The sequence below is a fragment of the Lotus japonicus genome, chromosome 1, assembly GCF_012489685.1.
Source record: "Lotus japonicus ecotype B-129 chromosome 1, LjGifu_v1.2".
Taxonomy (NCBI): domain Eukaryota; kingdom Viridiplantae; phylum Streptophyta; class Magnoliopsida; order Fabales; family Fabaceae; genus Lotus; species Lotus japonicus.
This window is the reverse complement of record NC_080041.1, coordinates 125,480,213-125,506,705: the sequence shown is the minus strand read 5'-3', so window position 1 is coordinate 125,506,705 and position 26,493 is coordinate 125,480,213. Positions and strand designations below refer to the sequence as shown.

The 26,493-nt window shown below is 34.4% G+C and overlaps 5 protein-coding genes and 1 long non-coding RNA gene across 12 annotated transcripts; 5 read left to right on the top strand and 1 right to left on the bottom strand.

Moving 5' to 3' along the window:
• Positions 1-1,029: 1,029 nt before the first annotated feature.
• Positions 1,030-4,397, top strand: LOC130730317 (replication protein A 70 kDa DNA-binding subunit D-like). 5 transcript variants are annotated; one of them, XM_057582286.1, is made up of 9 exons: positions 1,034-1,318; positions 1,678-1,820; positions 1,905-2,172; positions 2,260-2,344; positions 2,445-2,569; positions 2,668-2,758; positions 2,877-3,015; positions 3,115-3,273; positions 3,363-3,484. In XM_057582286.1, the coding sequence occupies exons 2-8, from the start codon at positions 1,680-1,682 to the stop codon at positions 3,259-3,261; spliced, it is 996 nt and encodes a 331-aa protein (XP_057438269.1). In that variant the 5' UTR covers positions 1,034-1,318; positions 1,678-1,679; the 3' UTR covers positions 3,262-3,273; positions 3,363-3,484. The 5 variants fall into 5 exon arrangements, 4 of the variants coding, with proteins under 4 accessions (XP_057438270.1, XP_057438269.1, XP_057438272.1 ...); XR_009016313.1 differs by lacking the exons at positions 2,877-3,015; positions 3,115-3,273; positions 3,363-3,484 and adding exons at positions 3,565-3,735; positions 3,805-3,873; positions 3,967-4,034 and having other exon boundaries at positions 1,037-1,318; XM_057582287.1 differs by lacking the exons at positions 2,877-3,015; positions 3,363-3,484 and having other exon boundaries at positions 1,030-1,318; positions 3,115-3,264.
• Positions 4,398-6,139: 1,742 nt separating this feature from the next.
• Positions 6,140-7,228, top strand: LOC130724233 (uncharacterized). The gene is made up of 4 exons (XM_057575424.1): positions 6,140-6,560; positions 6,690-6,749; positions 6,887-6,961; positions 7,116-7,228. Exons 1-4 carry the CDS (start codon positions 6,140-6,142, stop codon positions 7,196-7,198), a joined length of 639 nt encoding a protein of 212 aa, XP_057431407.1. The 3' UTR covers positions 7,199-7,228.
• A 5-nt stretch (positions 7,229-7,233) lies between these two features.
• On the top strand, positions 7,234-10,689 carry LOC130724223 (uncharacterized). The gene is made up of 6 exons (XM_057575413.1): positions 7,234-7,703; positions 7,818-8,734; positions 8,831-10,051; positions 10,166-10,384; positions 10,476-10,536; positions 10,635-10,689. The coding sequence occupies exons 1-6, from the start codon at positions 7,234-7,236 to the stop codon at positions 10,687-10,689; spliced, it is 2,943 nt and encodes a 980-aa protein (XP_057431396.1).
• A 31-nt stretch (positions 10,690-10,720) lies between these two features.
• On the top strand, positions 10,721-13,573 carry LOC130730316 (uncharacterized). Of its 3 annotated transcripts, XR_009016311.1 has the most exons (9): positions 10,721-10,946; positions 11,334-11,477; positions 11,562-11,668; positions 12,024-12,058; positions 12,272-12,351; positions 12,536-12,606; positions 12,688-12,752; positions 12,905-12,977; positions 13,267-13,573. It is a non-coding gene; the product is annotated as an uncharacterized LOC130730316 (long non-coding RNA). The 3 variants fall into 3 exon arrangements; XR_009016310.1 differs by having other exon boundaries at positions 11,334-11,668; XR_009016312.1 differs by lacking the exons at positions 10,721-10,946; positions 11,334-11,477; positions 11,562-11,668 and adding an exon at positions 11,777-11,914.
• A 2,575-nt stretch (positions 13,574-16,148) lies between these two features.
• LOC130730314 (probable xyloglucan endotransglucosylase/hydrolase protein 32) lies at positions 16,149-18,795 on the top strand. The gene is made up of 4 exons (XM_057582285.1): positions 16,149-16,437; positions 16,614-16,714; positions 16,826-17,043; positions 18,166-18,795. The coding sequence occupies exons 1-4, from the start codon at positions 16,242-16,244 to the stop codon at positions 18,530-18,532; spliced, it is 882 nt and encodes a 293-aa protein (XP_057438268.1). The 5' UTR covers positions 16,149-16,241; the 3' UTR covers positions 18,533-18,795.
• A 1,141-nt stretch (positions 18,796-19,936) lies between these two features.
• LOC130730313 (uncharacterized) lies at positions 19,937-26,457 on the bottom strand. The gene is made up of 14 exons (XM_057582283.1): positions 24,695-26,457; positions 24,528-24,603; positions 24,327-24,416; positions 24,180-24,224; positions 23,909-23,971; positions 23,639-23,719; positions 23,353-23,452; positions 23,114-23,193; positions 22,834-22,944; positions 22,590-22,729; positions 22,470-22,509; positions 21,671-21,733; positions 21,408-21,598; positions 19,937-20,754 (listed from the first exon to the last, which is right to left on the bottom strand). The coding sequence occupies exons 1-14, from the start codon at positions 25,114-25,116 to the stop codon at positions 20,274-20,276; spliced, it is 1,983 nt and encodes a 660-aa protein (XP_057438266.1). The 5' UTR covers positions 25,117-26,457; the 3' UTR covers positions 19,937-20,273.
• Between the last annotated feature and the right edge of the window lie 36 nt (positions 26,458-26,493).

Below are 26,493 nucleotides of genomic sequence, written 5' to 3'. Positions count from 1 at the left end.
GTACCCTTTAAAACATAAGATAACCTGTAATCCTATATTATACTAATTAAAATGGTAAAAGAGTTGTCCTATACCCAAAATGCTGGGCTTCCTGGCCCAATGGCTCAAAAAATTCTCACAGAAAAAAAAGATATAGCAAATCTTACCATCAACATTTTTTTTGAAAGTACCATCGACATATTTTTAATAAAATAAAAATAGACAAATCAATATAAACCCAAATGAAATAAAATTCTAACATATGAATCTTAAATGTTGACAAATCTAGTGTGAAAGCAAAGGTGTGAGGAGCTTGAATGCAGAAAGAAGACAAAGAAAAAACATCTACATACTGAGAGCCACAAATTTCACCATAAAAACTTCTGATAATTAATTGGTTCTAACATAAGTCATTAACTAATCCAGTTATCCCCTAATATGTGATATGGGGAGTCTAATTCAAGATTATGCACAAGTAATTAACTTTTGTGGTGATCCTATATTATAATATATATATGGACAAGTTCTCAGTTGTCACAGAAGCAATCCAACCATCTTGTGATCTTGATATGTCGGCCAAGGTGGCCCTACCACCATCCCCACCGTGCTCCTCCATCTCTCTCACTCTGTGTGACCGACAAAATAGTGCGTGTGAATTTGTCTGCACATATATAGATCAAGAAAAAAGAAGATGCACTAGTTCCTATTTGTAATTGAAAATTCAGGGTACACGAGTATGTACCTAATAAGCATAATTCTCTTAGAACATTATTAATTATTTGTTTCATTTGAGGCCGTACAGGCTTTACTTGCAACTCTTTTTGTGGGGTTGTTATCAATATACTCTAAGAAAATCCTACCCTAACTGGTGACGTGTCGTGCTCTCATTTTTTTAGATTATTTTAAGTTCTCTTCTCTCCTTCATTCTTTGTTACCTCTCTTATTTTTTGTCTTATTCATGTTGCTTTTCATTTCATAGGTTCTCTAATTTATTTTCAATTCAAACCAACTTGATGTACTCTGACACTTTAGAAAGAGAAATAATAATAAAAATATAGGCAAAATCTTATCTATTCCAGATTTCTCTCTAACTTTTTACTCTGGATTCTGCCATCTTCATCCTATCTCATCACTTTCCCGGTACCGTATTTGTTTTCTTCCTCTCATCACTTTTCTGCAGCACAAGTACGGTATTGCTTTTCTTCCTCTCATCACTTTTCTTCCTCCCATCACTTTACATATTTCACATTTTTCACAATCTATTCATCACTTCTCTCCTGTAAAGAACCGGTGAATGCATTTGTTCTTCTTCGTCCTTAGTCTTCTACAACTCATCAAGGTTTGATTTTTTCCCCCTTTTTTTCACATGTAAATAAAAAAAATTCAAATCTTTTTCTTTGAAGATTTGTTTTTTTTTATCAAGAAAGATGATAGGTTTCCTTCAATATGTTTCCCTCTTTTTCTACTCTCTAAAGATTTGACTTTGCTTTGCTTTACACTTTTGAGGTGTGCACATTGTTCACCGTTTCACCTCTTATATTTAAAAAAAAAATCCCTTCACAAAACATTGTTCACACTTTTGAGTCAGATTTTGAAGATTGTGAAGATTTGAAGCCAAATATGATTTCCAAAAAATATTATTCTTTTATTTGGTTTTAGATTTAGAAGCCTTATTTGTGTTGCCATTCTCCCTGCAAGGTATGGCACGTAAGACTAGCTTGATTGCTGAAGTTGATGATTCAAAAGAAACATGGAAATTGGGAGTAAGAATAACTAATCTTTGGGTTGTTGAGAAGTCATCGAAAGTGAATGCTATGGAAATGATATTTATGGATCAAAAGGTAGTTTCTTTAACTGAGGCTTCATGTTCATTTTCTAATACTACACTTATTGACTATGAGATTTTTATGTTCCTACTTTTGCAGGGAGGAAAAATTACAGCTGTAGTGAAAAAATTCGATATTGACAAGTGGAAGTCAATGCTTAAGGAGGACAACACTTATATTGTTCAAAACTTTGAGGTTAACCACAATGATGGTCAATTTAGGACTTCAAATCATCCTTACAAATTAGTTTTCATGAAAGGGACAATAGTGCAAGCGCGTCAAATTCCTGAAATACCTCATAATATTTATCACTTCACTCCCTTTGATGACATCTTAGCGGGAGGTGCATCTACTGAAGTGTTAGTAGGTAATGTGATATTTGGTGTGACAAAAGTTACTTTTTTAGGATTCTTTTTTAATAGAAGTTATGTTGTAACTGATGTTTTATTTGTAGATGTGATCGGTGAATTGTCAGATGTCGTACAAATTCAAAAAGAGAGTGTGCCAAAAAGGGTGGTATTGGTCTTAAAGGATGAAAGGTTATAAATTTATAGGATTATTAACTCTATTTTTTAGCAACTTATGTAATTGATTAGTACAATTTTAAATTCATTTATTTTTCTCTATTCTCTTGTGAAGGAACAATACTCTTCATTGTACTTTGTGGGAGAACTTTGCAGCTAGGATGATAAGTTTTCTGGAAACACATGTAGAAGGTCATGTTGTCATATTGCTTTCTCTTGCAAAGATAAAAGAGACAAATGGTTTGTTCTGTTATTTTATATTTAATTTAAATTCTCTTATGCTTTTTGACTTTGTTGTACTAACTTTTGAAATATGGAAATCACTATTTTTTTTGCAGGGAAATATCCAACAACCATCCAAAACTCAATGTATTGTTCGAAATTGTTCATTGATGAACCTCTTGCGGAGATTCAGGAGTATAAAAATAGGTACAATTTTGTCATCTTTTATTAGATTCAGGTTATAGTTTTATCAAGATGATTTTTTTGTTATATTTATATTTTTGAGTCTATTACACATCTCTTTAAATTGCTAATAATTTTATAGGTTGGGCTCAATATGTGTCAATGAATCTTACAGTCAAAAAATGTCTCAATTCTCTTCATGCTCTCAATTTACAAGTGAAGAGAAATTTGTGCAAAATGATATTGTTAAAAGTTTGTCTCAGCTTAATGAGGTTCAGAAGGTATCTGGTTCAAACATAATTTTTTGTGCATTGTTTTTATGTCATCTTCAATTTTTTTAATACACAACTACAAATTTGATCATGAATTGTATTTGATAGGAATGCTATGTAGTAACTGTTGCCAAAATAGATAAAGTGTGTGTTGGAAATGGTTGGAGCTATGAAGCATGCTTTAAGTGCAATAGGAAGTCAGATTGTTCAAGTCTACCATTCACTTGTCCAAAATGTGGGAAAAAAAAACACTGAAACAGTTCCAAGGTTATATACTTTAATCACTATCTATGTTTTGATGAATGCGTTTTTGCATATGATATGCTTTACTAATTGTTTAATGTATGTATTTCCAGATTTAGGGTTGAAGTTATGGTATCCTATAACAATAATAGTTCAAAATTTGTGCTGTGGGATCGAGAGTGTATCCAATTAGTGAAGCAAACTGCTATTGATCTTAAGAAGCAACTTCTTGATGTTAGTATATACAATTACACAACTTACACTAAAGTCTTATGCATGTTTCTTTTGGAGATTAATTGTTTCGTCATTATGTAGGAAGGTGAATTTGATGCAATGGCTGTTCCAGAACCAATTGATTGCATTCTTGGAAAACTGTTTGCCTTTAAAGTTAAGGTTCAACCCGGCTACAAACAGTTTTCTGTCACAGGAGTTTCTGATAATGAAAAGACCATTGAAAGCATAAGGGACAAATTGCAAGTTGATGAGGTATCTTTTGATCCATCTTATGAAAAAAGTTTGGATTTATAAACTTTTAACACATGATTTTATCTGTAGGATTCCCTAATGAGCAAGAAAGGGAAATCAATTAGCTCCTTCCTCAAAGAAGATGATGCATATGAGATTGTAAGTGTCTTACTAAGATATAAAGCAAGATTGAAACCTGCTCCAATAATTTGGAAGTGTGCTGATTGGTATTTATTTCTCTTAAATTTTCAGCAATCATTGTCTGCAACAGCTGATTCTGATACTACATCAATAGGACATTGTACTCCTGCTAAGAGATTGTCAAAGGATACACTAGATGATGATTTTGCATGCCAAGATTTGCCTTCTGTTCAACTCTCTTCTTCAAAAGTCACAAAGCACATCAAAACTGAATGCTATGCTTCATTTATTATTATTAAGATGAAGCTTATGAGTGAAACTTCTTTTTGCATCTTTTGGCTAGAATAGAAACTAACCATAGTTGTTAGAAACAGTTGAATCAGTAACTGTGGCTTTTTTGTAATTAGATGCTATATAATCTTTTTGTAATTAGATGCTATCTAAACTGTTTAGCCAGTATTGACTTCACTATGTGGAAGATGTTTTCCAGCTCACTTTATTATATGGAGTGAATATATGTCTTGGAACCTTGTATTAATTTTAATTTTAAGTTTGTATTATTTAATCTATTTCTTGAAAACAGTAAGGATCTAGCATTGGTTTGATTGGATATGAAATCATTTGAAAAAATAGAATTGGGCAAATTTTCTGTTCAACGTAATAACACAGTGCCAGATTGATTATGCTCTCAATTTTATTTTTTGTATCTTTGGTTGTTTTGTAAATAAACTGTTTTTAAAATAATTTTTAAAATTCTTTGGTCAAATTAAAATAAGTTTTAATCAGTTTTCCGATGCATCAATTTTTTTTTATCTTAAATGAGTTTTGTCCTAGAGAGGTTTCAATATGACACATACTACAGACAAGAGGTGGGTGTTTTATGTTTCATCAGAGTGTTACTCTCATCAAGTTTATTTATAGTATCAATAAAGTATAATAAAGTATAATAAAGTATAAAGTATACCTTTTTTTTTCCTGTAAACAATAATATAAAATAATTCAAATCCAATCAAATATACTTTTTTAAGAAATCATATAATTGACATTACGTTCAAAAAAAAAGTAACTGACAATATATTTTGATATTAACCAAAATAAGCTTATCTTTTTCTTCAAAGAAGAAAAAAAAAAGTATATAATCATGATAGTATATCCGTGAAAAAAAATCATGATATAATAAAATCATTCAAATGCAAGATCACTTTAAAATAGTGACGTGGCCACATACCCACCATATATTGGTGGTTTTTTTTTTGAACTCTTTGTTTTTTTATTCTAATTCTAATTTTATTTTATATTCTACTCATAATCTTATTCCAATTGTAACCTTGCCAGTACCATATTTGTTTTCTTCCTCTCATCACTTTTCTGCAGCACAAGTACGGTATTGCTTTTCTTCCCCCCATCACTTTTGATCAGCACAAGTGACCCACCATGCCAGTTATACTCTTCTCCCACTTTTGCTTTCTTCCTTTCCTATCTCAAACCCTAGATGACTATTGTTCTTTTTGGTTCCCTCTACAAGCATACTCCTGCTGCTGATTGGAGCTCTGTTTGGGTTCGGTGAAGCTCCTTCGACAAACTCCTTTTCCCTCTGCAAGGTTAGTGTTGTTTTGGTTATTTTCCTGGGATGTTGGTGCTCCTGTTTGTATCCTATAAAATCTTGCCTTGATTCCAAGATTTTAAGTCAGACATATTTTTTTAATATGTTGATTTTCTTTCATTTTACTATATTGTGGATGAGTCTTTTCATAACATATTTTCTTTTCTCAGTACTTTTTTGCCTGCCATTAAATTTTTAATCCCCTTTGAAAAAAATCTCACCATTAATAAGTTTCTTCTTCCATTACCAACTTTAACTTTCTTTTGTCACCAACACATTCTTCCATTAATCACAATGTATTTGGGTTTTTGATTTCAGGACCTATTTCCTGCTTTCATCTCTCAAATATGTTTCCTGAACTTTCTTTTTGGGTCTTGATTTAAATTGACAATAGTAAACTACTTTCTTTTGAAGCCATGGACAAAGGACCAAATAACAAAGGTCAACATGAGGAAGCACGTTTGAAAAGGAAGTTAATATTAGAGGAGAAGAGAAGAAAAAGAATGGCATTTAGTCAACGTAATGAACAAATCTTGCTTCGGGCTCATCATGGTATTTTAAACCTTGATTATTTTGATACAGTCGTTGTTGTGATCAGTCTACCTTTTTCACATTTTAATAAGTTTCAAATGTTTTTTTTTTGTAGATATTGAAAATCACATGTCAATCGAGACTAATTCTATGAAGGCAGATAGAGAATGTTCCCTAAGAGCACTGCATAGTACACCTTTAACAGATATCTCATCCGCGATTCTTAACAAGGCAAATGATAGTGTTGTCACTCCCGATATAACTTCAAGTTCTAAATCCAATAGATGGAGTCAACCAAGCAATCAGGTCAAGCATGTGCAAAGAAATGCAGTTGACATTAATTTGTTGGGTGTCAACCTTTTTACCAAGTTCTCTAAATTCAATGACAACATCAACAATATAGTAGATGCAGAAAATTCTACTATGGAGAGAAAGAAAAGGCCTCAACAAAGAAAAACAACCTCAAGTGTGAAGCAATCATTGATGTCAGATACACATTTAATAAGAGAAACACATGTGTGTGATCAAGAACCACAGATCCCTGAGACTTCTCATTGTCATCCAGTTGATGGTAAAGTCATTCTTTTACAAAGATTTAATGTATCATTAGACTAGATAAGGTGATTTTTGTGCAGTATGACAAATCTTAAGGAGACAAGTTGCACAACTAATTATATCTTAGTTTTTCACTTAATGACAGATGATGATTCAAGTTCTGATGAAGAATACGGTCTTCAAGACGAACTTTGGCACGTTGATGGTAAAGTCATTCTTTTACAGCGATTTAATAAATTTAATGTATTATTAGACTGAATAGTATGCTTTTTGTGCAATATCACAATCTTGAGGAGACAAGTTGCACAAATAACATGCCTCGGTTTTTTCACTTAATGTCAGATGATGATTCAAGTTCTAATGAAGATTTTGTTCTCGAAGAGGATCTTGGGCATGATATGGCGCTATCTAGCACAGGTAATAGTACAAACTTTTAGTGTATTATTATGATTATGATGAAGTTGATGTTTATGTTTATTACATTCTTTTACAAACTTTTAGTGTATTATTAAACTAATATTATGCTTTTCCTTCCACAACTAACTTTGTCTTCGTTTTTCCTTAATATCAGATGATGATTCAAGTTCTTATGAAGAATATGTTATTGAAGATGATCTTGGGCGAGATATTGGGACATCTAATACAAGTATGTGAGAATACTATTAGTTCAAATTTTGTGTTGGCATATTATGTGCTTATCATTATTTCGTATACTAGGATATGTTGATATTGGAAATCCTGACTTTGAATGTCGGCATTGTGGAGCATATATGTGGTACCAAGAAAGAACTCAAAAAGACAAAAAGACAAAGAACCCCAAATTTAAAAAGTGTTGTGGTGATGGGAAGATTCAACTTCCACTTTTGAAAAGCCCCCCAAATGTGTTGAAGCATCTTATGTTTGATTGTGATTCCCCTGATAGCAAGAATTTTCAACAGCATATACGTGCATATAACATGATGTTTGCTTTCACATCACCTGGAGCAAAACTAGATACGTCAATAAATGATGGCAAAGGGCCGCCTACCATTAGAATACAAGGACAAACATGTCATCTGATTGGTAGCCTATTGCCTAAGCCTGGTGATTCTCCAAAATTTGCACAACTTTATATATATGACACTGAGAATGAGGTGCAAAATAGACTATCTACATTCAGGTATGTAGATAATAATTTTTTTTGGAGATTAAATTTATTAAATTAGTCATTTTAGTTATGATAGACGTACATTTTTGTGTAAATAATAACAATCATTTATATTTGGCATAATAGGAATCAGGATCATCTCAAGCCAGAAATTATGAGGAGGTTGTCTGCTATGCTTGATCACGATAATGCATATGCAAAATCATTTAGAATGGCAAAGGAGAGATTTAAAGCTTCACATATACATGACTGCAAGTTAAAACTCATTTCTGATAGAGCTACCGATGGAAGAATATATAACTTACCGTCTGTTTCTGAAGTTGCTGCTCTTATTGTTGGTGATGTTGACGTGGGGTCAAACAGAGACATAGTACTTGAATGGCAAAGTGGAAAATTGAAAAGAATAAATGAGTTATATCCGGGCTATTTAGGTTTGCAATATCCACTTTTATTTCCTTATGGTGAAGATGGATATAGGCATGACGTGCTACATAGAAATAGACCTGGCTCTAAAAAATCCAAACGAAACAAAGTTACTATTAGAGAGTGGATATCTTTCAGACTTCAAATGCGTAGAGATGAAGGGCAAACTTTGTTGAGAGCCAGGAGACTGTTTCAACAGTTTATAGTCGATGCATACACTATGATGGAGTCTGATCGGTTGTCTTATATTAGGAATCATCAAAAAGAGTTGAGAGTTGATAAATATAGCAGTTTGCAAACTTCTCAAGTTGATCATACTCAAAATCAGGGATCAAATAGAGGGAAAAGAATCATATTGCCCTCAACATTTGTAGGAGGTCGTAGGTTCATGGATCAGTTGTATTTTGATGGCATGGCAATCTGTAGTGCCGTTGGCTTTCCTGATTTGTTCCTTACATTCACATGCAATCCAAATTGGCCAGAAATTAAAAGGTTGCTTAAACCAATGAAGTTAATAGCACAAGATCGTCCTGATATTGTCTCTGGAGTTTTCAAGATTAAATTTGAAGAACTAATGACAGATTTAAAGAAGGGAAAAATATTTGGTCGTGTGCTTGCATGTAAAGAATATACCTTTACGTTTTTTTATCCAATTTTTTTTATCTTACAAAATATGTTTTGAAAACTTTCTAACTACCTCTTTTTTTTCTATGCAGATATATATACAATTGAGTTTCAAAAGAGAGGGTTGCCACATGCGCACATTCTGGTTTTCTTGCATCCAGATAACAAGTATCCAAATCCAGAGGATATTGACAAAATTATTTCAGCTGAAATACCTAACCAAGAACATGAGAGAGAGTTATATCAAATAGTCAGTTCTCATATGATACATGGTCCTTGTGGTTCAGCTAATAAATCATCACCATGCATGAAAAATGGGAAATGTTCCAAGTACTTTCCTAAGCAATATCAGAGTGGTACTATTGTTGACAAGGATGGTTATCCAATATACAGGAGAAGAAATAATGGCAACACCGTTGAAAAAGGAGGTATCATTCTTGACAACCGTTATGTTGTTCCCTATAATCCAACACTCTTATTGAAGTATCAGACACATATGAATGTTGAATGGTGTAATCAAAGTACTTCTATAAAGTACTTATTCAAATACATCAACAAAGGGTATGATCGAATCACTGCAGCTATTGTCCCTACTAAAGATCAAAATGGAAATCAAGTTGATGTAATTGATGAAATTAAACAATATCTTGATTGTCGATATATCTCATCATGTGAGGCATGTTGGAGAGTTTTGGCATTTCCAATACATGGTAGATCCCCTGCGGTTGAAAGATGTTATTTTCATCTTCCCGGTGAACATTGTGTGTATTTTAATGATGATGATGATATTGGTTCCGTACTCTCTAAAGCAACTGTTAAAGAATCAATGTTTACATCATGGTTGAATGCAAATAAGATCTATCATGAAGGTAGAAATTTGACTTATGCACAGTTTGTGTCAAAGTTTGTTTACAAGGCAAAAAAAAGATGTTGGCAACTTAGGAAGCGGGGTTACACTGTTGGACGACTTAATTGGGTTCCTCCAATTTCTGGTGAACTTTTTTCCTTGAGAATGATGTTAGCTGTTGTTAAGGGACCATGTAGCTATGAAGACATCAGAACTGTGGGCGATATTCTACATCCTACCTTTCGCGAGGCATGCTTTGCAATGGGATTCTTGGAAGATGATAGAGAGTATATTGCAGCTATTAAGGAAGCGAAAGATTGGGGACCAGGTCACTATTTAAGAAAGTTATTTTTAAGATTGCTAATCTCCAACAGCATTACGAGACCTGAGAAAGTGTGGCAGCAAACATGGCAATGGCTATCAGAAGATGTTCTTTATCAACAAAGAAAGCTATCAAATATCCAAGGTAAACAATTAGTCCTTTTATACTTCATATACCATATTGTAACACAATTATTTGCTTAAAGTTCATTATAAAATCTGATATAATTCATATTTATTTTCTGTTCTTTTTTGTTAGACTTGCAGCTTAGTGATAATGAATTGCAAAATATAACTCTTATGCTGATTGAAGAGTTACTGCAATCAAATAGAAGAAGTCTGAAGGATTTCCCATCAATGCCTTATCCACAAGGATATGTCACAAATCGTTTGGGAAACAAGCTCATATATGCTGAACGTGATTATGATACAACTAAATTGAATGAGGAGTTCCAGAATTACTTCAAGTCTCTCACAGGTTGTGCAATTTTATATCATGTTAAACTATTTATTTTTTATCTTTCATATTTTCGTAACACATATTTTAATTTGTTGTTCATACGTTGCAGATGAGCAAAGGACTATATTTGACACAATCATGAAAGCAGTTTCTGATGAGCAGGGTGGGATGTATTTCTTATATGGTCATGGTGGTACCGGAAAAACATTTATGTGGAAGACACTAGCTTCAGCTTTACGTGCAAAAGGAGATATTGTTTTGACTGTAGCATCCAGTGGGATAGCATCTTTATTGATGCCAGGAGGAAGAACAGCACACTCTAAATTTGCTATCCCAATGCCTACATCAGAGAACTCAACTTGCAATATTCACCAAGGAAGTGAATTGGCAGGATTACTGAAAGTGGCTAAGCTAATTATATGGGATGAGGCTCCAATGTCACACAAGTTTTGCTTTGAAGCATTAGATAAAAGTCTTAGAGATATCATGAATTGCTCTAATAATGTAAATGCTCCTTTTGCAGGAAAAGTGATTGTCTTTGGGGGTGACTTCAGACAAATTCTTCCAGTTATACCAAAAGGTAGTCGTTCTGATATTGTCAATGCAACAATTAATGCTTCATATCTTTGGGACTATTGCCATGTATTGAAACTCACAAAGAATATGCGTTTACAAAATGATCCAAATAATTTGAATGCAAATGAACTTCAACAATTTTCACAATGGTTATTAGATGTTGGTGATGGAAAACTTGGTGAGCCAAATGATGGTTATGCAACTATAGAGATTCCTGAATCATTCCTCATTGTTAATTTTGATGATCCTATATGTGCTATAGTGCAAAGCACTTATCCATATTTGGCAAGAAATTACTTGAAAGAAGAATATTTAAATTCTAGAGCTATTCTTGCATCAACAATTGAGGTTGTGGACAAGCTTAATGATTATGTTCTATCATTAATACCAGGTAATGAAAGAGAATATTTGAGCTCTGATTCAATTGACAAATCAGAAGCACTTCAAAATCCAATACTTCAGACTCTTACACCTGAGTTTCTGAATTCACTTAGAACTTCTGGTCTCCCTAATCACAAGATCAAATTGAAAATTGGTACACCAATCATGTTGATGAGAAATTTAGACCAATGTGAAGGATTATGCAATGGCACAAGAATGATTGTTACACACCTTTCAGATCATGTTATTGGAGCTAAGGAAATCTCTGGAAAGAACAAGGGAGTTGTGACTTACATTACTAGAATGTGCATGTCCCCATCTCAATCACCATGGCCTTTTAAACTTGTAAGGAGACAATTCCCCATTATTGTCTCATATGCTATGACTATCAACAAGTCACAGGGTCAATCACTAGCTAATGCTGGAGTGTATTTGCCTAAGCCAGTGTTTAGTCATGGTCAATTGTATGTGGCCTTTTCTAGAGTTCAAAGTAAACAAGGTTTGAAGATCTTAATACATGATAGTGAAGGAAAACCCTTAAACACAACTACTAATGTTGTGTTCAAGGAGGTCTTTCAAAATTTACAGTAGGTGAGTCTTTTATATATATATATATATATATATATATATATATAATTTAATTATATATATTATATATCGTTAGGGAACTAACTATTCCATATGAATATTTTTTTTTCAGGTTTTTGATATATATCATAATAAAACTTCATTCCGGTATGAAAGTTGTGCTAATATAACAGCCATATTTGCTTTAGTTTAGAATGGTTAAATATTTACATGTCACAATTATTTACCTGTGCAAATGCATTTTTTTTTGCAACATTATCTACCAAGTTTGCTACTTTTTTGCACCATTGAAATTTGGAGACAACTTTATTTGTTATAACTTTCCATAGCAAGTAATATTCATGTTTTCAAAATATATAGGGTTTAGGTGCACTTACATGATTACATGACGCGGAAGAAGTATTTTGTCCTCATTTGGGAGTTCTCAACTTCCTAATCCTGTAAGTTTATCTAAATCCATTATAAGATAACATGTTTTCCATTAAGAGAGTCTTTAAGAAACTTTATTACTAAAATTTTCTCTCATGGAGCTAGAGCTCATTAAGTTTGTTTGAACTTTCCAAAGCAACATTATACAAGTTGCACTTTCCCTATTATTAATATTTATATTTGAATATGATATAGGCTTTTTGGTATGTTTACATATTGTGGAAGAAGTTTTTTTTTCATCTGGGAGTTCTCAACTTCCTCATCATGTAAGTGATTCTAAACCCATTATAAACTAGCATATTAATATTGAATGGCAAATTAATAACCACATTTCATATTATTTGCAGGGCCGATGCACCATTTTTGTTGTCCAAATTTACAACTTGCTGAAGTGTTACTTTTTGGAGATTTGGTTTGTATTTTGAACTCATTACAGCAAATGCTTTGTAATTTAGACTAATCAGTAAAATATAAAATATTCTTGCTAAAAAGTTTATAAATATGAGCTGACATTAAGTTTAAAGCTACTCCTTCTGACTTAAATAATTTATCTTATGTATTTAGCTTGCAATGGAAATACAAGTTTCAGCTCTTGATTCTACAAAGTCACAACAAATCATGTGAAATTCAAAATATTGTGAGTTATTTACTATTTCACTCATTACTTTATATCACTTCAAATCTTCTACTCTTTCTTTTGATCTTCTTATACTAGAAGTGTACTAAGTACTAACTCATTAAACCATAAAAGCATTTCTTTTGTTATTGCTTAATCAATTCATGGTTGCTAGCATCAATTCTACTTTACAAGTATCACTTGACTTAGGAGATTTATGTTCTAACATTGTTCAATGTTATCCCTTAATTATCACTTGCTTTCTTCATATTGTTTTTACCTTAGTTTAATATTTCTTTGGTTATTGTAGGGGCTGTGGATGCTCCAATCATCTACCAAGGTTCAACCTTTGTGTCGTCACTACTCGATTCAAGAAAGGTTCTTCTCAACGATTCAAGTGGCCACCGTATGCATATGGTGTTTGGATTTATCAAATCTAAATCAAAATTACAATTATTTGTTCTTTCACACATGTTTGCCTGGATTTTTAGTTTACATGGATATAACTATTTGTAAGGTTATAATGTATAATGTATTCTGTCATCAAATTTGGATAACTGACCTCATGGGTGTTGTGATTCAATCACTTTTGTTTCACGCAATATTTATAGTAGTAAGGCTGAATACCATGCTTTTGCTTAGAAGCAATGATTGTTAGTTAAGCTATTCTAATTTATTATGCTCGCTTATATTCAAGAATATCATTAGAAATACATATTTGAACGTAAAATTTACTTATCTTTTACAAATAAATATTTACAAATAAATAAATTTATGTATATTAATAATTATTGTTGGTTAAAATCACAGTGATCGTCGTGCAGACCCGTGCAACGGCACGGGTACCTTACTAGTTAGAAAAAAAAATATACATAAACCACCAAATAGAAATAAGTAACAACTCCTTCACACAATCATTTTTACAATACTTTTTAACTGTTTTAAATTGTGACGGTTAAAAACGACCACAAAGTAGATATTGGAAGAGTTGTCACTATTTCATAATTTATGTTTTGGGGTTCTTCATTATTTCTAGGAGTTTCTCAGCGGTATGTGTCACTAATGCCTCCCGTGCCCTTTGATTTTGGGGTTTGTTTCCGGGGAACCATGCCTTAACTTCATGTACTTTGACAACTCACACTTTTTACTCAATGTATTATTAGATTCATGGGTCACCTAAAGTCCAATGCAAACAAAGAGCTGAGTTTATTAATTATGTTCACAGGAGTTCGACTATTTGGTTTTGTTTGTGTGTGAAAAAAAAAAGTTAGGAGAGCAAAGTCTATATCTCCAAAGAAAATTTGACTATTAGATGAGAATACAATCTCTACACTCAAGAGTAAAACAATTCATGGGATACATTAGGGAGACATGTTTTTGTTACTAACTTAAGAATCGTTTTTAAAAAAAATAGAAGTTAATGTAAACATGTTAATCATTAATAGAAAAAATGTAGGAACTTTCTATTTCCATCTTACGAGTATGGATTGGGGATAGACCATAAAATAGTTAAGTAACCACCCAGCCAAATTTATTGTCATGGGGACGATTAAGGCCTAGCTCGCGCTACGACCCTAAGCCCATGTCGGAACCAAGAAGAAGGCGTTGACCATTAAAGAAACCAGCCGTCCAAGTTTATTCCCTTAACATGACCGGCTAGTCAATAAGGTTAGTCACTCATATGTGGGATAGGAAAAATTAGGGTTGGGATCTTCACTACATATTAGCTCCCTGAGTCAATTTCGGAACACATCCATAAATGTGACAATTTGAAGGCTAGTCCGAACACTAACGTTTTAATCTGAAGGTTCTTTTACAACAAAAAAATGTGACTGTCAACGAATCTATCAACTAATATGGAAAAGAAAAGTTGAGCAGTAAAATCTAGTATCTTGCTACTGTCAGCTATCATTTCCATATATAAAGATAGATATAATGTGGTTGGTTGCGATCTATATATTTTGGACTCATTTTCTCGATTGATCATCATAAGATTACATTACACATTATTCATATCAATCATGCATGTTGTGCCCCACTCATTATCAAATCAAGCTTTGGGATACTTCCTGACCCACCCCCTCCATTGATGAACTTCACAGGTTCAAACACACCGTCACTCTTTTGTTGATAAATTCATGAGAATTGACTCTATCAGAATCTGTTCCATTATTTCCTTACATTTTAAAATTTCATTTGTCTTATCATTATCTCATTTTGGCGTTTACCCTCATCAATTTTATGCTTCTCTTACTGCATGTTTGAAACTTTTTTCTACAATTGATATAAAAAATAAATCAATTCTGAGAAAAAAAAACTTATGTTGTTAGAATTCAATATTGACTAGATAATAGATATGGTTAAGATAGTTATTATAAATGGTAGAAGAACTCCACTTCTAAGCTAATTTTCTAGGTAGAGTTAGGTCTCGCAAATTCTAATATGGTATCAGAGTTTATCTTAAATTTGTTTTGTTGGAAATATTCCATATATGGATCACTCGAAGATATCCAGTCCCGCAAATTTCACGTTTTTTTTTTATGAGAGGTGTGTTAGAATTTCACATTAACTAGAGATATAATCAAGATAATCCTTATAAAAGGTATAACAATTATCAAATTAATACCGAGAGCAAATAAGCTGATTAAGTCATGAATGGACAGAATAATAATTTGACTTTGGGAGAAAGGAGATGCTATGGTGAAAACTGAAAAGCACCACAAAATGGTGTAATCCAGCTATTGCTTTCAGAGCAGCTCAGACAAAAATCCCTGTAGCCTTCAAGGAAGATGGAAAAATTACTGGGATAAGCCTAGGCTCTATAGTTTGAATCAGAATGCCATGCAACACACTGTTAAATTAAGAGGCACATTTAAGGCATACCCATCTACCCCTTCTGCATCATATCATCTTTTTTTTTGTATCTTTCCAACCATGCTAACATGTTTTCTGCCATAAAGAGATGGGGGGTGAAAAAAAATAGTAGTTGTAATGGGAAAAAGGAAATATATATAGCAATAATCTAAATGCCTATGCAAGACATGATTGAATGTTTGTTATCCATCAATTAATTAATGATCTAAAAATAATACTAATTGCCATGCTTAATTCATCTAATCCCTCCACAATTTCACCATTAATTCTCCATCTGGGTCCCACTAATTTTCTTATTTATATCAAACATACTACCATACTCTTCTTCCATATGCCCCTCACACTTTGAGCACTTTCCTCCTTTTCTCTTTTTTCTGACCCTGCATTTATACACTGCTTTGTGCTTTCTTCATGGCTCTCCTTGTCTTTGCTATTTTGATCTTCTTGGCCCCTTCAAGCAATGCCTACTGGCCACCTTCACCTGGCTACTGGCCAAGTTCCAAAGTCAGGTCTTTGAGCTTTCACAAAGGATTTAGGAACCTATGGGGCCCTCAGCACCAAAGACTAGACCAAAGTACATTATCAATTTGGCTAGATAGAACCACAGGTCTCAATCTCTCATCACTCTTACTTCACTTTCAAGTTAAATGCTTTCTCATTTTGTTACATTTACTGCATGTTTGGAAATCCTTGGTCAGAAGCTTTTGACTGTCAGATTAGATTATGAGAAAAGAGAACTTGATCCAAACATGTTACTAATCCATTTCCTTGTCTTTGTTTCAGGAAGTGGCTTCAAATCGGTACGTCCATTTCGATCCGGGTACTTTGGTGCTTCCATTAAGCTCCAACCTGGGTACACTGCAGGAGTTATAACTGCTTTCTATGTAAGATATGACCACATGACACTGCAAATGAATAAGTTGATTAACTGGAAGCTAATACAAATTGTTTAGCTTATTAATTACTATTACTAATGCTGAATTGACTAATGGCAGCTTTCCAACAATGAAGCACATCCTGGTTTCCATGATGAAGTGGACATTGAGTTTCTTGGGACAACATTTGGAAAGCCTTATGTTTTGCAGACCAATGTTTATATAAGAGGGAGTGGAGATGGGAAAATTATAGGTAGAGAGATGAAGTTCAATCTGTGGTTTGATCCTACCAAAGATTTTCACCATTATGCTATACTTTGGAGTCCTAAGGAAATCATGTAAGTCACTATAAATTTAACTCATTTTTCACTTAATCTTTATGATCATATTACCATTTGGGATGTCTACACCCCTCATTGGTGTCTATCAGTTTTATCAACTTTTATCTTTAAAATCAATTCTAACAGTTAAAAGCTACTTAAAGAAGTTGATTTTGGTTTTAGAATCAAAGTTATATGTGAAATTAAATTTGTTGATGTTCAATGCTAGTACTAAAAAGAAGGGTAAACAGGGTAGGCTCTGTTTCTTTTTCTGCTGAAGTAGATTGGCAGGAGACAAGATAAAGAAAATCCAGGTTTAATTGGTTCATAGCTTCTTATCAATTGGCATCACAGACACAATTGATTGATAGCTTTGAAGATGAAAGGGAGAGGATTTCGTTTTCTCTGAAATAATGGAAGGTAGCAAATACAGATTTGACAGGGTTAATAAAGTACATAGAAAAACAGAATCAATACCACATGAATAGCACAAAAATACATAGCATGGAAGTGAGGGGTAAACAAAATAATTACTAACTGTACTGTATAACACCCATCTAATAAAAAGTTAAAAGCAACATTAATGTATTGTTCTACTAGTTTTTTTATGGCCACCAAGGGTAATTGTAATTATAAAATGAATTCTAACTTTCAACCATAACATTAAAAAATTCCATCTAGTTTATGACTCTAAAAAATGATTCTTACCCCAATACAACTTGTCCATTTTATTTTGTAAATCCTTCTTCTATGTAAAAATAATTTGGGGAGAAGCAAAAATCAATCCTTCTTCTTATATTAGCGTTTTCTATGATTGTTTCTGGTAAAATTGATTATAGTAAAAAATAAGTTGAAAGTGAAATATTTGGATACAATCATCAAAACATGATTTTTGCAGTTGTAAAATTTTCACATTTATTATATCCAATATAGAAGCTTATCTCTCTAGCTTCAACCATAATTATGTCAGGGTCTAGGGTCTGTAATTGATTTACTCTACCGGTATTGATTCTAAGAGTTTTTCAACAAGAAACCAAACACGCTCTGAATAGGGTCTTAGTGTGAGCATTGATTCCGATAGTAAAAAGTTATTGAAACATGTTTGTCATTATTACTGACATTGAACTATATACGTGTCAGATTCCTAGTAGATGATGTGCCAATAAGGAGGTACCCGAGGAAGAGCAGTGCAACATTTCCAGTGAGGCCAATGTGGCTTTATGGTTCAATATGGGATGCCTCATCATGGGCAACAGAAGATGGAAAGTACAAAGCTGATTACAAGTATCAACCTTTTGTTGCAAAATACACCAACTTCAAAGCTAGTGGCTGCTCAGCCTTTGCCCCTCGGTGGTGCCGGCCAGCCTCAGCCTCACCGTACCCCTCAGGTGGGTTGACCTCACAGCAGTACGGGGCCATGTCGTTTGTGCAGAGACACCACATGGTTTATAACTATTGTCAAGACTCCAAAAGAGATCACAGGCTCACACCTGAGTGTTGGGGTTAAATCTTAAAAGGATAATCATACATAGACATACATTTTGTGTTAAACATACTTTAAACATATCATCTTGTGATGGTTTTTTAACAATCACCACAAATGTGGAGATTTAAAATTGTCACAACATGGTATATCTGAAGGATGTTGCAAAAAAAAATGTATATTTATCTATCCTTTTCTCTATCTTAAAACTTTGCAAATTGGGGTGGTTTTGTTTTGTTTTTTTCTGCTTGTGGTCCTAAAGCAAACAACACACTGTTCTCTTGTGATCTGTTTTGTTTTTTTCTTTGAGAAAGTTTCTTTTACATTATGAGGGTGACTTGAGATGGGGCCCCTAGCTTGAGAACAAGTGTACGGGGTCGAGCGTCCAAGGCTCTCAAGATACTAAAAAATTTGGAACATTGTGTGGGTTTTTTTGTCTTTGTGATTGTCTTGTATCTTTTGGTGTAAAAAAGAAAAGAAAAAGAAGATGAAGAAAACAATGCAAGAGCATAGAGGAGGAATAATATCAAGGTCCATATGAAGAGCAAAGTGGCCAACATGTATGGGTGAATGAATGTGGCACTGTTGAGTGCAATATTATAATATGTATGCTCCTCTTTCTCTGATGTTAATGTCATTTTGATGATGAAAACGAGAACCTGTTACCTGTGTGTGTTTTGGGAAGAGTGTAAACGAGTGCTGCTTCAACACTTGTGCTATAACACTTGGTTGCATGAATGTTGTGGGTAAAAATATCACATGACTTGTATAACGGTATAATATTCAAGTAACTCAAGCCATACAATCATTAATATCGGAATAGAAAGCACAGAAATATTTCAGGCCATAAACGAAGGCATCAAGAATGTGACAAAAACAAACAATAGGGAATGTGACTCTTCATCCAAACAAGTATGATTGATTGTTGAAGATGCTCGAAGACGATAATAATGCATAAAGCAGGGGGCCATGATGCCCAAATCAAAGTAATGAGGTTGTTGGTGAAGAGCTTTAGAACCATAATAGAGTGACAAGGATGGAATGTTCTCTAAACAAGAGAATATGGTTTAGCACTACTGAATGATAAGCCTCTACTTTCTCTAACCCCACCCAATTTCTCTAGCATTTGTCGTTTTTTAAGGCTTAGTTGTTTGATGCGAGATGTTTTGTTTAAATAATTATGAAGATACTAATATATTGCACAACCCAACATATGCAACAAAGTATCGCATATAGTCCAATGATCGATTTTTGGGCAGTGCATATGGAGAGGAATTTATTGAAAGAAACCTACCCACTTAATGTGATCTCTGAGTCTCGAGGGGATTAATCTTGTGGCTACCAGCTGTGAGGATACCTTAAGAAACCAAAAAATATCACAATAATAATTATAACTAAAAGCACTTTTGGAAAGAGTCTTCACTCCCATGCAAACCAATGCTAAAGTGGGGATTATTATTGGATAAGGGATTAGTACATTCACTGTCTCTTTGCCTCATAACTACATATCCCACTTCTACACAAAATTCCAATATCAACAACAATAATACTGCTCTAATACAGAAAGTATAAAATTAAAGAACAAAAAATGAATGAGAAATTGCTGTGATTACACAAAATATGAAGGCTCCTAGCAATGTAATAAATATCTCAAAGGAGAGATAAAATTCTAAAACAAATAATTTAAAACAAAAAAACAAGCAACTTCAATGAACCCCTTTTTTCAAGAAAGGATTGCTCGGATTTTAGAATTAAATTATCTTCCTTACGAGAATTTGGCATGGAAAAGTTGTACTGAGTTCTCACTTAAACAACCAAGTGCCCAATGGCTAGTTGAGTACCTAACATCACGGGACTGAGCTGGCATTTTGAATTGCTGATGAACTCTAAAAGATGGCAACTCGTACAAGACCAAATCATTTGTAACTTCATCTCTAGATGCAAACAATCTACTCTGATTCTCCATGTCTATAATTACACATTTAGGTAGTAGACTTTTACTCACATCCGCATGTGTGGAACCCGTCTTCTGGAAATGATGACTGCCCATTCCCTTGAACAAGACATGACAGCCCTGTACTCCTTGTCCAATAACTTGAGAAGGAGTCAGTAATGGTTGAGAATGAGACACGTCCATCGACATGTCAAACGTTGGACGGTATGAACCAACAATGTCATCACTACTAGAACAATAGGCAAGAGAAATACAAACTCCTTGATTGTCAGTTTCAGGAACCACAAACGGCCTACATATTTTCAGAAAAAATGGAGAATCAGGAGAGCTAATCACAGCAGCGAAAAATAGAGCATGAAAAAAAAACATTCAAATGATTGCTTCTCAAATCACAACTGGTCTTATGGAACCAAACTAAATGAGGGTTTTGATTCATTCACACCTATCATAGAGGCAGAGGATAGCAAAACTAAATTACAAAGAGGAAAGTAGCAAAAATCCATCATGTTATCTCCTATTGACTCAAAATACACCATAAAGTATCAGAAGTTTGTCCAGAGTAAAAAAAAACTTTGATTTATAACTAAATTTCCAAAACGCAAACGAAACAGTCTTTTACATTTCCAGAATATAACTAATAACTTAGAAGTTACATTATCATAAAAATTAAAAAGAGGAATAAAAGGAGTGAAGAAAGGGAAGGTACAAAAGATGCACACAAAGCATTGGAAAATGTACAAATTTTTCCTAATGTCAGCATAGCTTGGAAAAAGATTCTAACTACTCTAATTATACAAACATGTGAACCCCCACACACAACTACGGGGAGGAAACTGGAAAAAAGTTGCAATTTTTGCTGGCCAGGAAAAGTTGAAAACACTATTTATAAGGCATTGATAATAAACCAAGCATAAAGCTAATATCCATAAAATGTAAATAGCCTACCCTGCTTCAGAATCAATGTTCCACTGACAAATGCCACCGGAAGATGCAGATAGGATGGTTCTAGCACCAGAAGGAAGACATAAAGTTTGTGCAAGAGATTGTACCGTATGAACAGGTTTGTTACTCAAGCCAAATAAAGATTTTACAGGTCCTGAAGTTTGGCGCAAATCAAACACCATAATAGATCCATTCTGCAGGAAAGTTACATTAAGATTAGCATTTTAGGTTCCTACATCCATTAAATACAAAAAAACAAGATGCACCTGTAGTCCCGCATATATATAATTCGTACTGTTGAGATCCCATGAGCATGACCAAGCAGGAATCTGAAATACAATCCCAACAAGCTTATAAACCCCGGAGAAGGACTAGTAAACTGACTGACTTATGATAGGATGTGGGGTTTAAGCAATAACAGTAGTACAAAAGGGGGGAAAAGACATGGAAAAAAACTATAATCAAAATCTAATTCTATAAGTAGTAGGAACTTTGAACCATTTTCTTAAGTTGTTTTTTAGGTTTTGTTGGAACCAAAAATGGCCAAATCCTGCTGTGCTGCCCTATTTGCTGCTTTTTGAAACTGGAAGAATTATTAACAATATTTTTAGGCATATCCTAACAAATCGTCTCAACAAAATATTTCCTAATAGATATCTCCTAACAGATATCTCAACAATTTGGTCTAGAGGTTGGAGAGAAATGATAGAATTTTCAAGTTAGCTACTTAAAAGTTATAACAGCATCCTTTATGGGACAAAGTGGTTTTCTTAGTTTCTTTTTAATGCTTGTATAACAGGTACTTCAGAAGATAGTCTTCAGAAAGCATGCAAAGAGTATGGCTAACTCCACTTTTGTGAAGTGTTATCTTCGTATCTGTTTTTTATTTTTTTTGCTTTCTTTTACTTAATTCAAGGAGGATATCATATACTCTACTTTTGTTCTCTTCTTCATAATAAAAATAAAGCTACAAGCAATACTAATCTAACAAGGCACAAAGCAAAACAAGAACTATTATCAACAGTTTTATTTCTACTAAATTAGAATAAAGGATCAAATTTCTACCTGTAGATCATAATTGACAACAATGTTGCTACTGTCCAAGCTGTAATGATATGAAAAATAGATCAACAACCAAGTCTTACTGTGTTAGACAAAATGAATAGGTACTTCATGCAATAATACCTGAGCACTGATAATTTCTTCCCTAGTGAAGCATAGAGAGCCAGTCTATTGCCAGAAGGAGAAATATGCAGGTCTCTAATAGCATTTGTAGTGGAAGGCAGTACGATATCTTCCATTTCAAATGGAGATATCAAGCTCATCTACAGAGAGAGGTTCCATAAAGGTTCAGTGAAACCAGTCATTGTATAAAGAGATGCAAAAGCCACAAACATATACACAAATATTTCAAATTCAAGAATCTTACTTTGGTTAGCAAGTGTTCTCCACCAATTGCTTTTGGCTTTCGTGCAATTAATAAAATATCATTAGAAGTGTCCATATCAAATAGGCGTGCACCATCCACACGGAATGCTTCCTAGAAATTGGGAAACAATTAAGTAAACAAGATTCATGTAAAAAAAAGGACTATGCCATAAAACAATATTTAACAAAACAATCTTAGTACATTCTTGACATTTGGGGAAAAATCATCAGGGAATGGATTACATGGAGCCATAAAGTAGATATTAGAGAGAATGGCATACCCGAAATTCAAAATTGCAAAAAGGTTCTTCTCCACAGAACTTCGATCCTTTTCCATGGGACTTTGGGCTCCAGTTGCGCTCTACAAGATACGTTCAATATAAGAGTCGATGTACTCAATGAAATTAACTTCAACAATGCTCTTTTGATGTTGAGAGAGAAGGGGGTGGGGAGGGTAAGCAAATTAGGACAAGTCTTATGAGGTGAATATATGTCATCTGAATTCTTATAAGATTATTACCACATTCATATCTCCGTTGAGGTTTCATATTGCCATCCATCATTTCAGATTGCCTGTTCTGCACATCTAGTAGTAGCAGCTGTTCCAAATAAGTGTTTCTCTACAGGACGAAACTAACAAAGTAAAATTATTTCAAACACAAAAAGATCCAGAAAGATCAAAATAGAAAGGCTTATGTGGTTTGCATCAAATCAATTCACCACTTGATTTTCTGTTTCCTACGCTCCTTGAGCAAATAACTTAAATCTTTACTATTTTAGCATACATAGTAATGCATAAAGGATACCTCTGTGAGCTTCTGAACTTCATGATACAATACAGTTTCTCTCTTCTTCCATTCAGCTTCTTTCTTGTGCCAATTACCATCCTAAGAACATGATTGACATAAATGATGTTAACCAAGAATTATGGAAAAATAACCTCATATATTCAAGGATAACCCAACCAGCACAGAAATGCTAGCATATATATAAATATTATAAGAAACACACTTTGTTCAAACCATGATTTGAGACTTGACAAATGCCAAACAACATGCACATCAATTTCATCATACCTTACTTTGAAGGGTAGCTACTCTCTTCTTCCATTCAGCTTCTTTCTTGTTCCATTGACCATCCTAAGAAAATGATTGACATATTTTTATAACCATGAATGATGGGCATATAGCCTCGTATATTCAAGGGCAATCCGACACACACAAAGGCAGAAAGAAATTCTAGCATTCATATGAAAGCTATAAGAAATACTCTTTTGTACAAACGACGGTTCGAGAGTTCACAACCCCCAAACAAAACACAAAACATGCAATGGCAATATCATCATACCTTGCTTTCAAGGCCAGCACATTTGTCCTCAAGTGACCTAATTCTCTGCCAACAGAAAGAACAAAAAAAAGATCAATCAGGCAACTTCAATTCCATGAAATTTTCTAATGATCTTATAACTAGGCGCAACATTGAGCTTGAGCGAACCTTATGAAGGTTTCCATCTACAGCAACTAATCGCGAAGCGTAGAGTTTCCTCACATCCTTCAACGAGCATTTACTTTTACATTGAGGACACTACAACAAAATGAGCCACACAAAAAAGATGAAAGTCAAAAACCCTCTTTCTTCTACATCAATTTTGGAAACTACCTTGCAACAACCAAACCAACTACATTATACAATTACCTTGCCGGAACTTTTTCGATGTTGAAGCCATTTATTGATGCAAGACATGCCATATACATGCCCACAAGGAAGACAACTGAACCCAATGAAATCAAAATCAATTACTACATTCTTCAGATACATTCAACATTATTGAATTGAAAGGGTTTAGGGAATTAGGGCTGAACCAGATATGATGTTCGCCGTTATTGGTCCAAGCGTCCATGCAAATAGGGCAAACGAGGCCGTCAATGTCGGTGCCGGTGAGCTCGTTCCCTTGACTGCCGAGTGACGAAGTGGGAGCCTCGCCTTCTTCGATCCTCCGGCGTTTATTCCCATCCTCTTCAGAGTAATTCTGCTGTTCGGAATCAGGGATAAGGATTACTTCAACGGAGTCGGAGGTAGGGTTCTGGTGAACGTTGGGAGAAACCCTATGCGACGGTGCAACGGGAATGTAGTCTTCATCTTCGTCTTCTTCATCATCCTCTTCGTCTTCTTCTTCTTCTTCTTCTTCTTCTTCCTCTTCATCGTCGTCGGAGAGTCCAAAATCTGCGGCGGTGAGATGTGCGGCGGCGATTTCGTTGCGGTGAAATTCCGACGGACTCGCCATCGGAGTGGCGAAGAGTGGCGGTGGCCGTTTAAATGCGGCGAGGAAATAAAGAAAGTGGCGAGGGTAACAAAAGATAGAGACGCGCGCTTTCTTTCGATTGTGGAATTTAGAACCGGAGCTACGCCCTATTTAAAATATAATATAATTGTGAAAAAAAAATAAGGGTTAAGTGTCATATTGGTCCATGTCTTTGTGTCGCCGTCTGAACCAGATCCCTCCCCGGAAAATTTATTGATTTGAGTCCTCATATTTGAAAAGTTTTTAGGGCAGATCCTCGCCGGAGGGCGGAGCTCCGACGGGTGCAAGTGTGGCATCCTGACTATGTCAATAATGCCTAAGTGGAATTAAAAAAAAAGAGAATAAATAACACATCAGAAAATCTAATTTAATTAAAAAAATAAAACAAATTAATAAATCTAACCCTAAAAAATAAAATTCCGCTCAAATTTTAAAAAAATCAATTCACGATCCTCTCTTTTATTTTTCCTCTTCATCATCATCATCATCATCATCATCATCATCATCTTCCTCTTCTTCAAGAAACTTAAAAATACTTAATCCAAAATCAAAAAATCTATTTTCTCCTTTTCTACTCTTTACCTGTACCACTATCATCAATCAAACCCAGAAAATAATTATAACAACTTAGGAAACCCAGTACAGGATTAACAAAATAAGGGGAGAAAGAAACATGGAATATCAACATCATCCTCCTCAAGTAGCCATTGATGGTTGGTTCCCACTTAGTAACCACTCTCTCCTCAGGTTCCGTGATGACCTCTTTCTCACCCTCCTTGGCCTGGTCCCTGGTGTGGAGCTTCATCGCCACAAACCTCATCTCCTCCATGAAACCCTTCGACTCCCCCGGTTACCGCTCCCTGGTCGTCTCCACCGTCGTCGCCGACACGATAACCACCATCCTCTTTTTCTGCCCTTCGATCTTCCTCTCGGTTGTCTCGCAATTTCGATTTACAGATCTGGTTGGTGGTGGGTGGGTGAGGTTGCGGGTTGGGGTTTGGGGGTGGGGTTGGAGCTCACAAATCTCTGGTTGCAGGTGGAGGAAGTTTGGGGTGACGCCGTGAGGTGTAGACCATAGAGGAGGGGCTTCATCAACAGTGGTGCTTCCAGATCTAGCATCAAGAACCGACTTCATTAAAAAAATGGGTGATTTGCTTTCTCTGGAACATGGGTGATTTTGTTGGATCCATCATCAAAAAATGAAGATGATTTCGAGAGTGAAGTGGGGGAATTGGGTATTGGGTGATTTTGCTAGATTAATCATCAAAAAAAAAATTTTAGAGGAGTTGTTGAATCATTTATTTCTGTTTTGCTGAGAAAGAAAACGGATTTGGTTTCTCAGGAACATGGGTTTGGTTT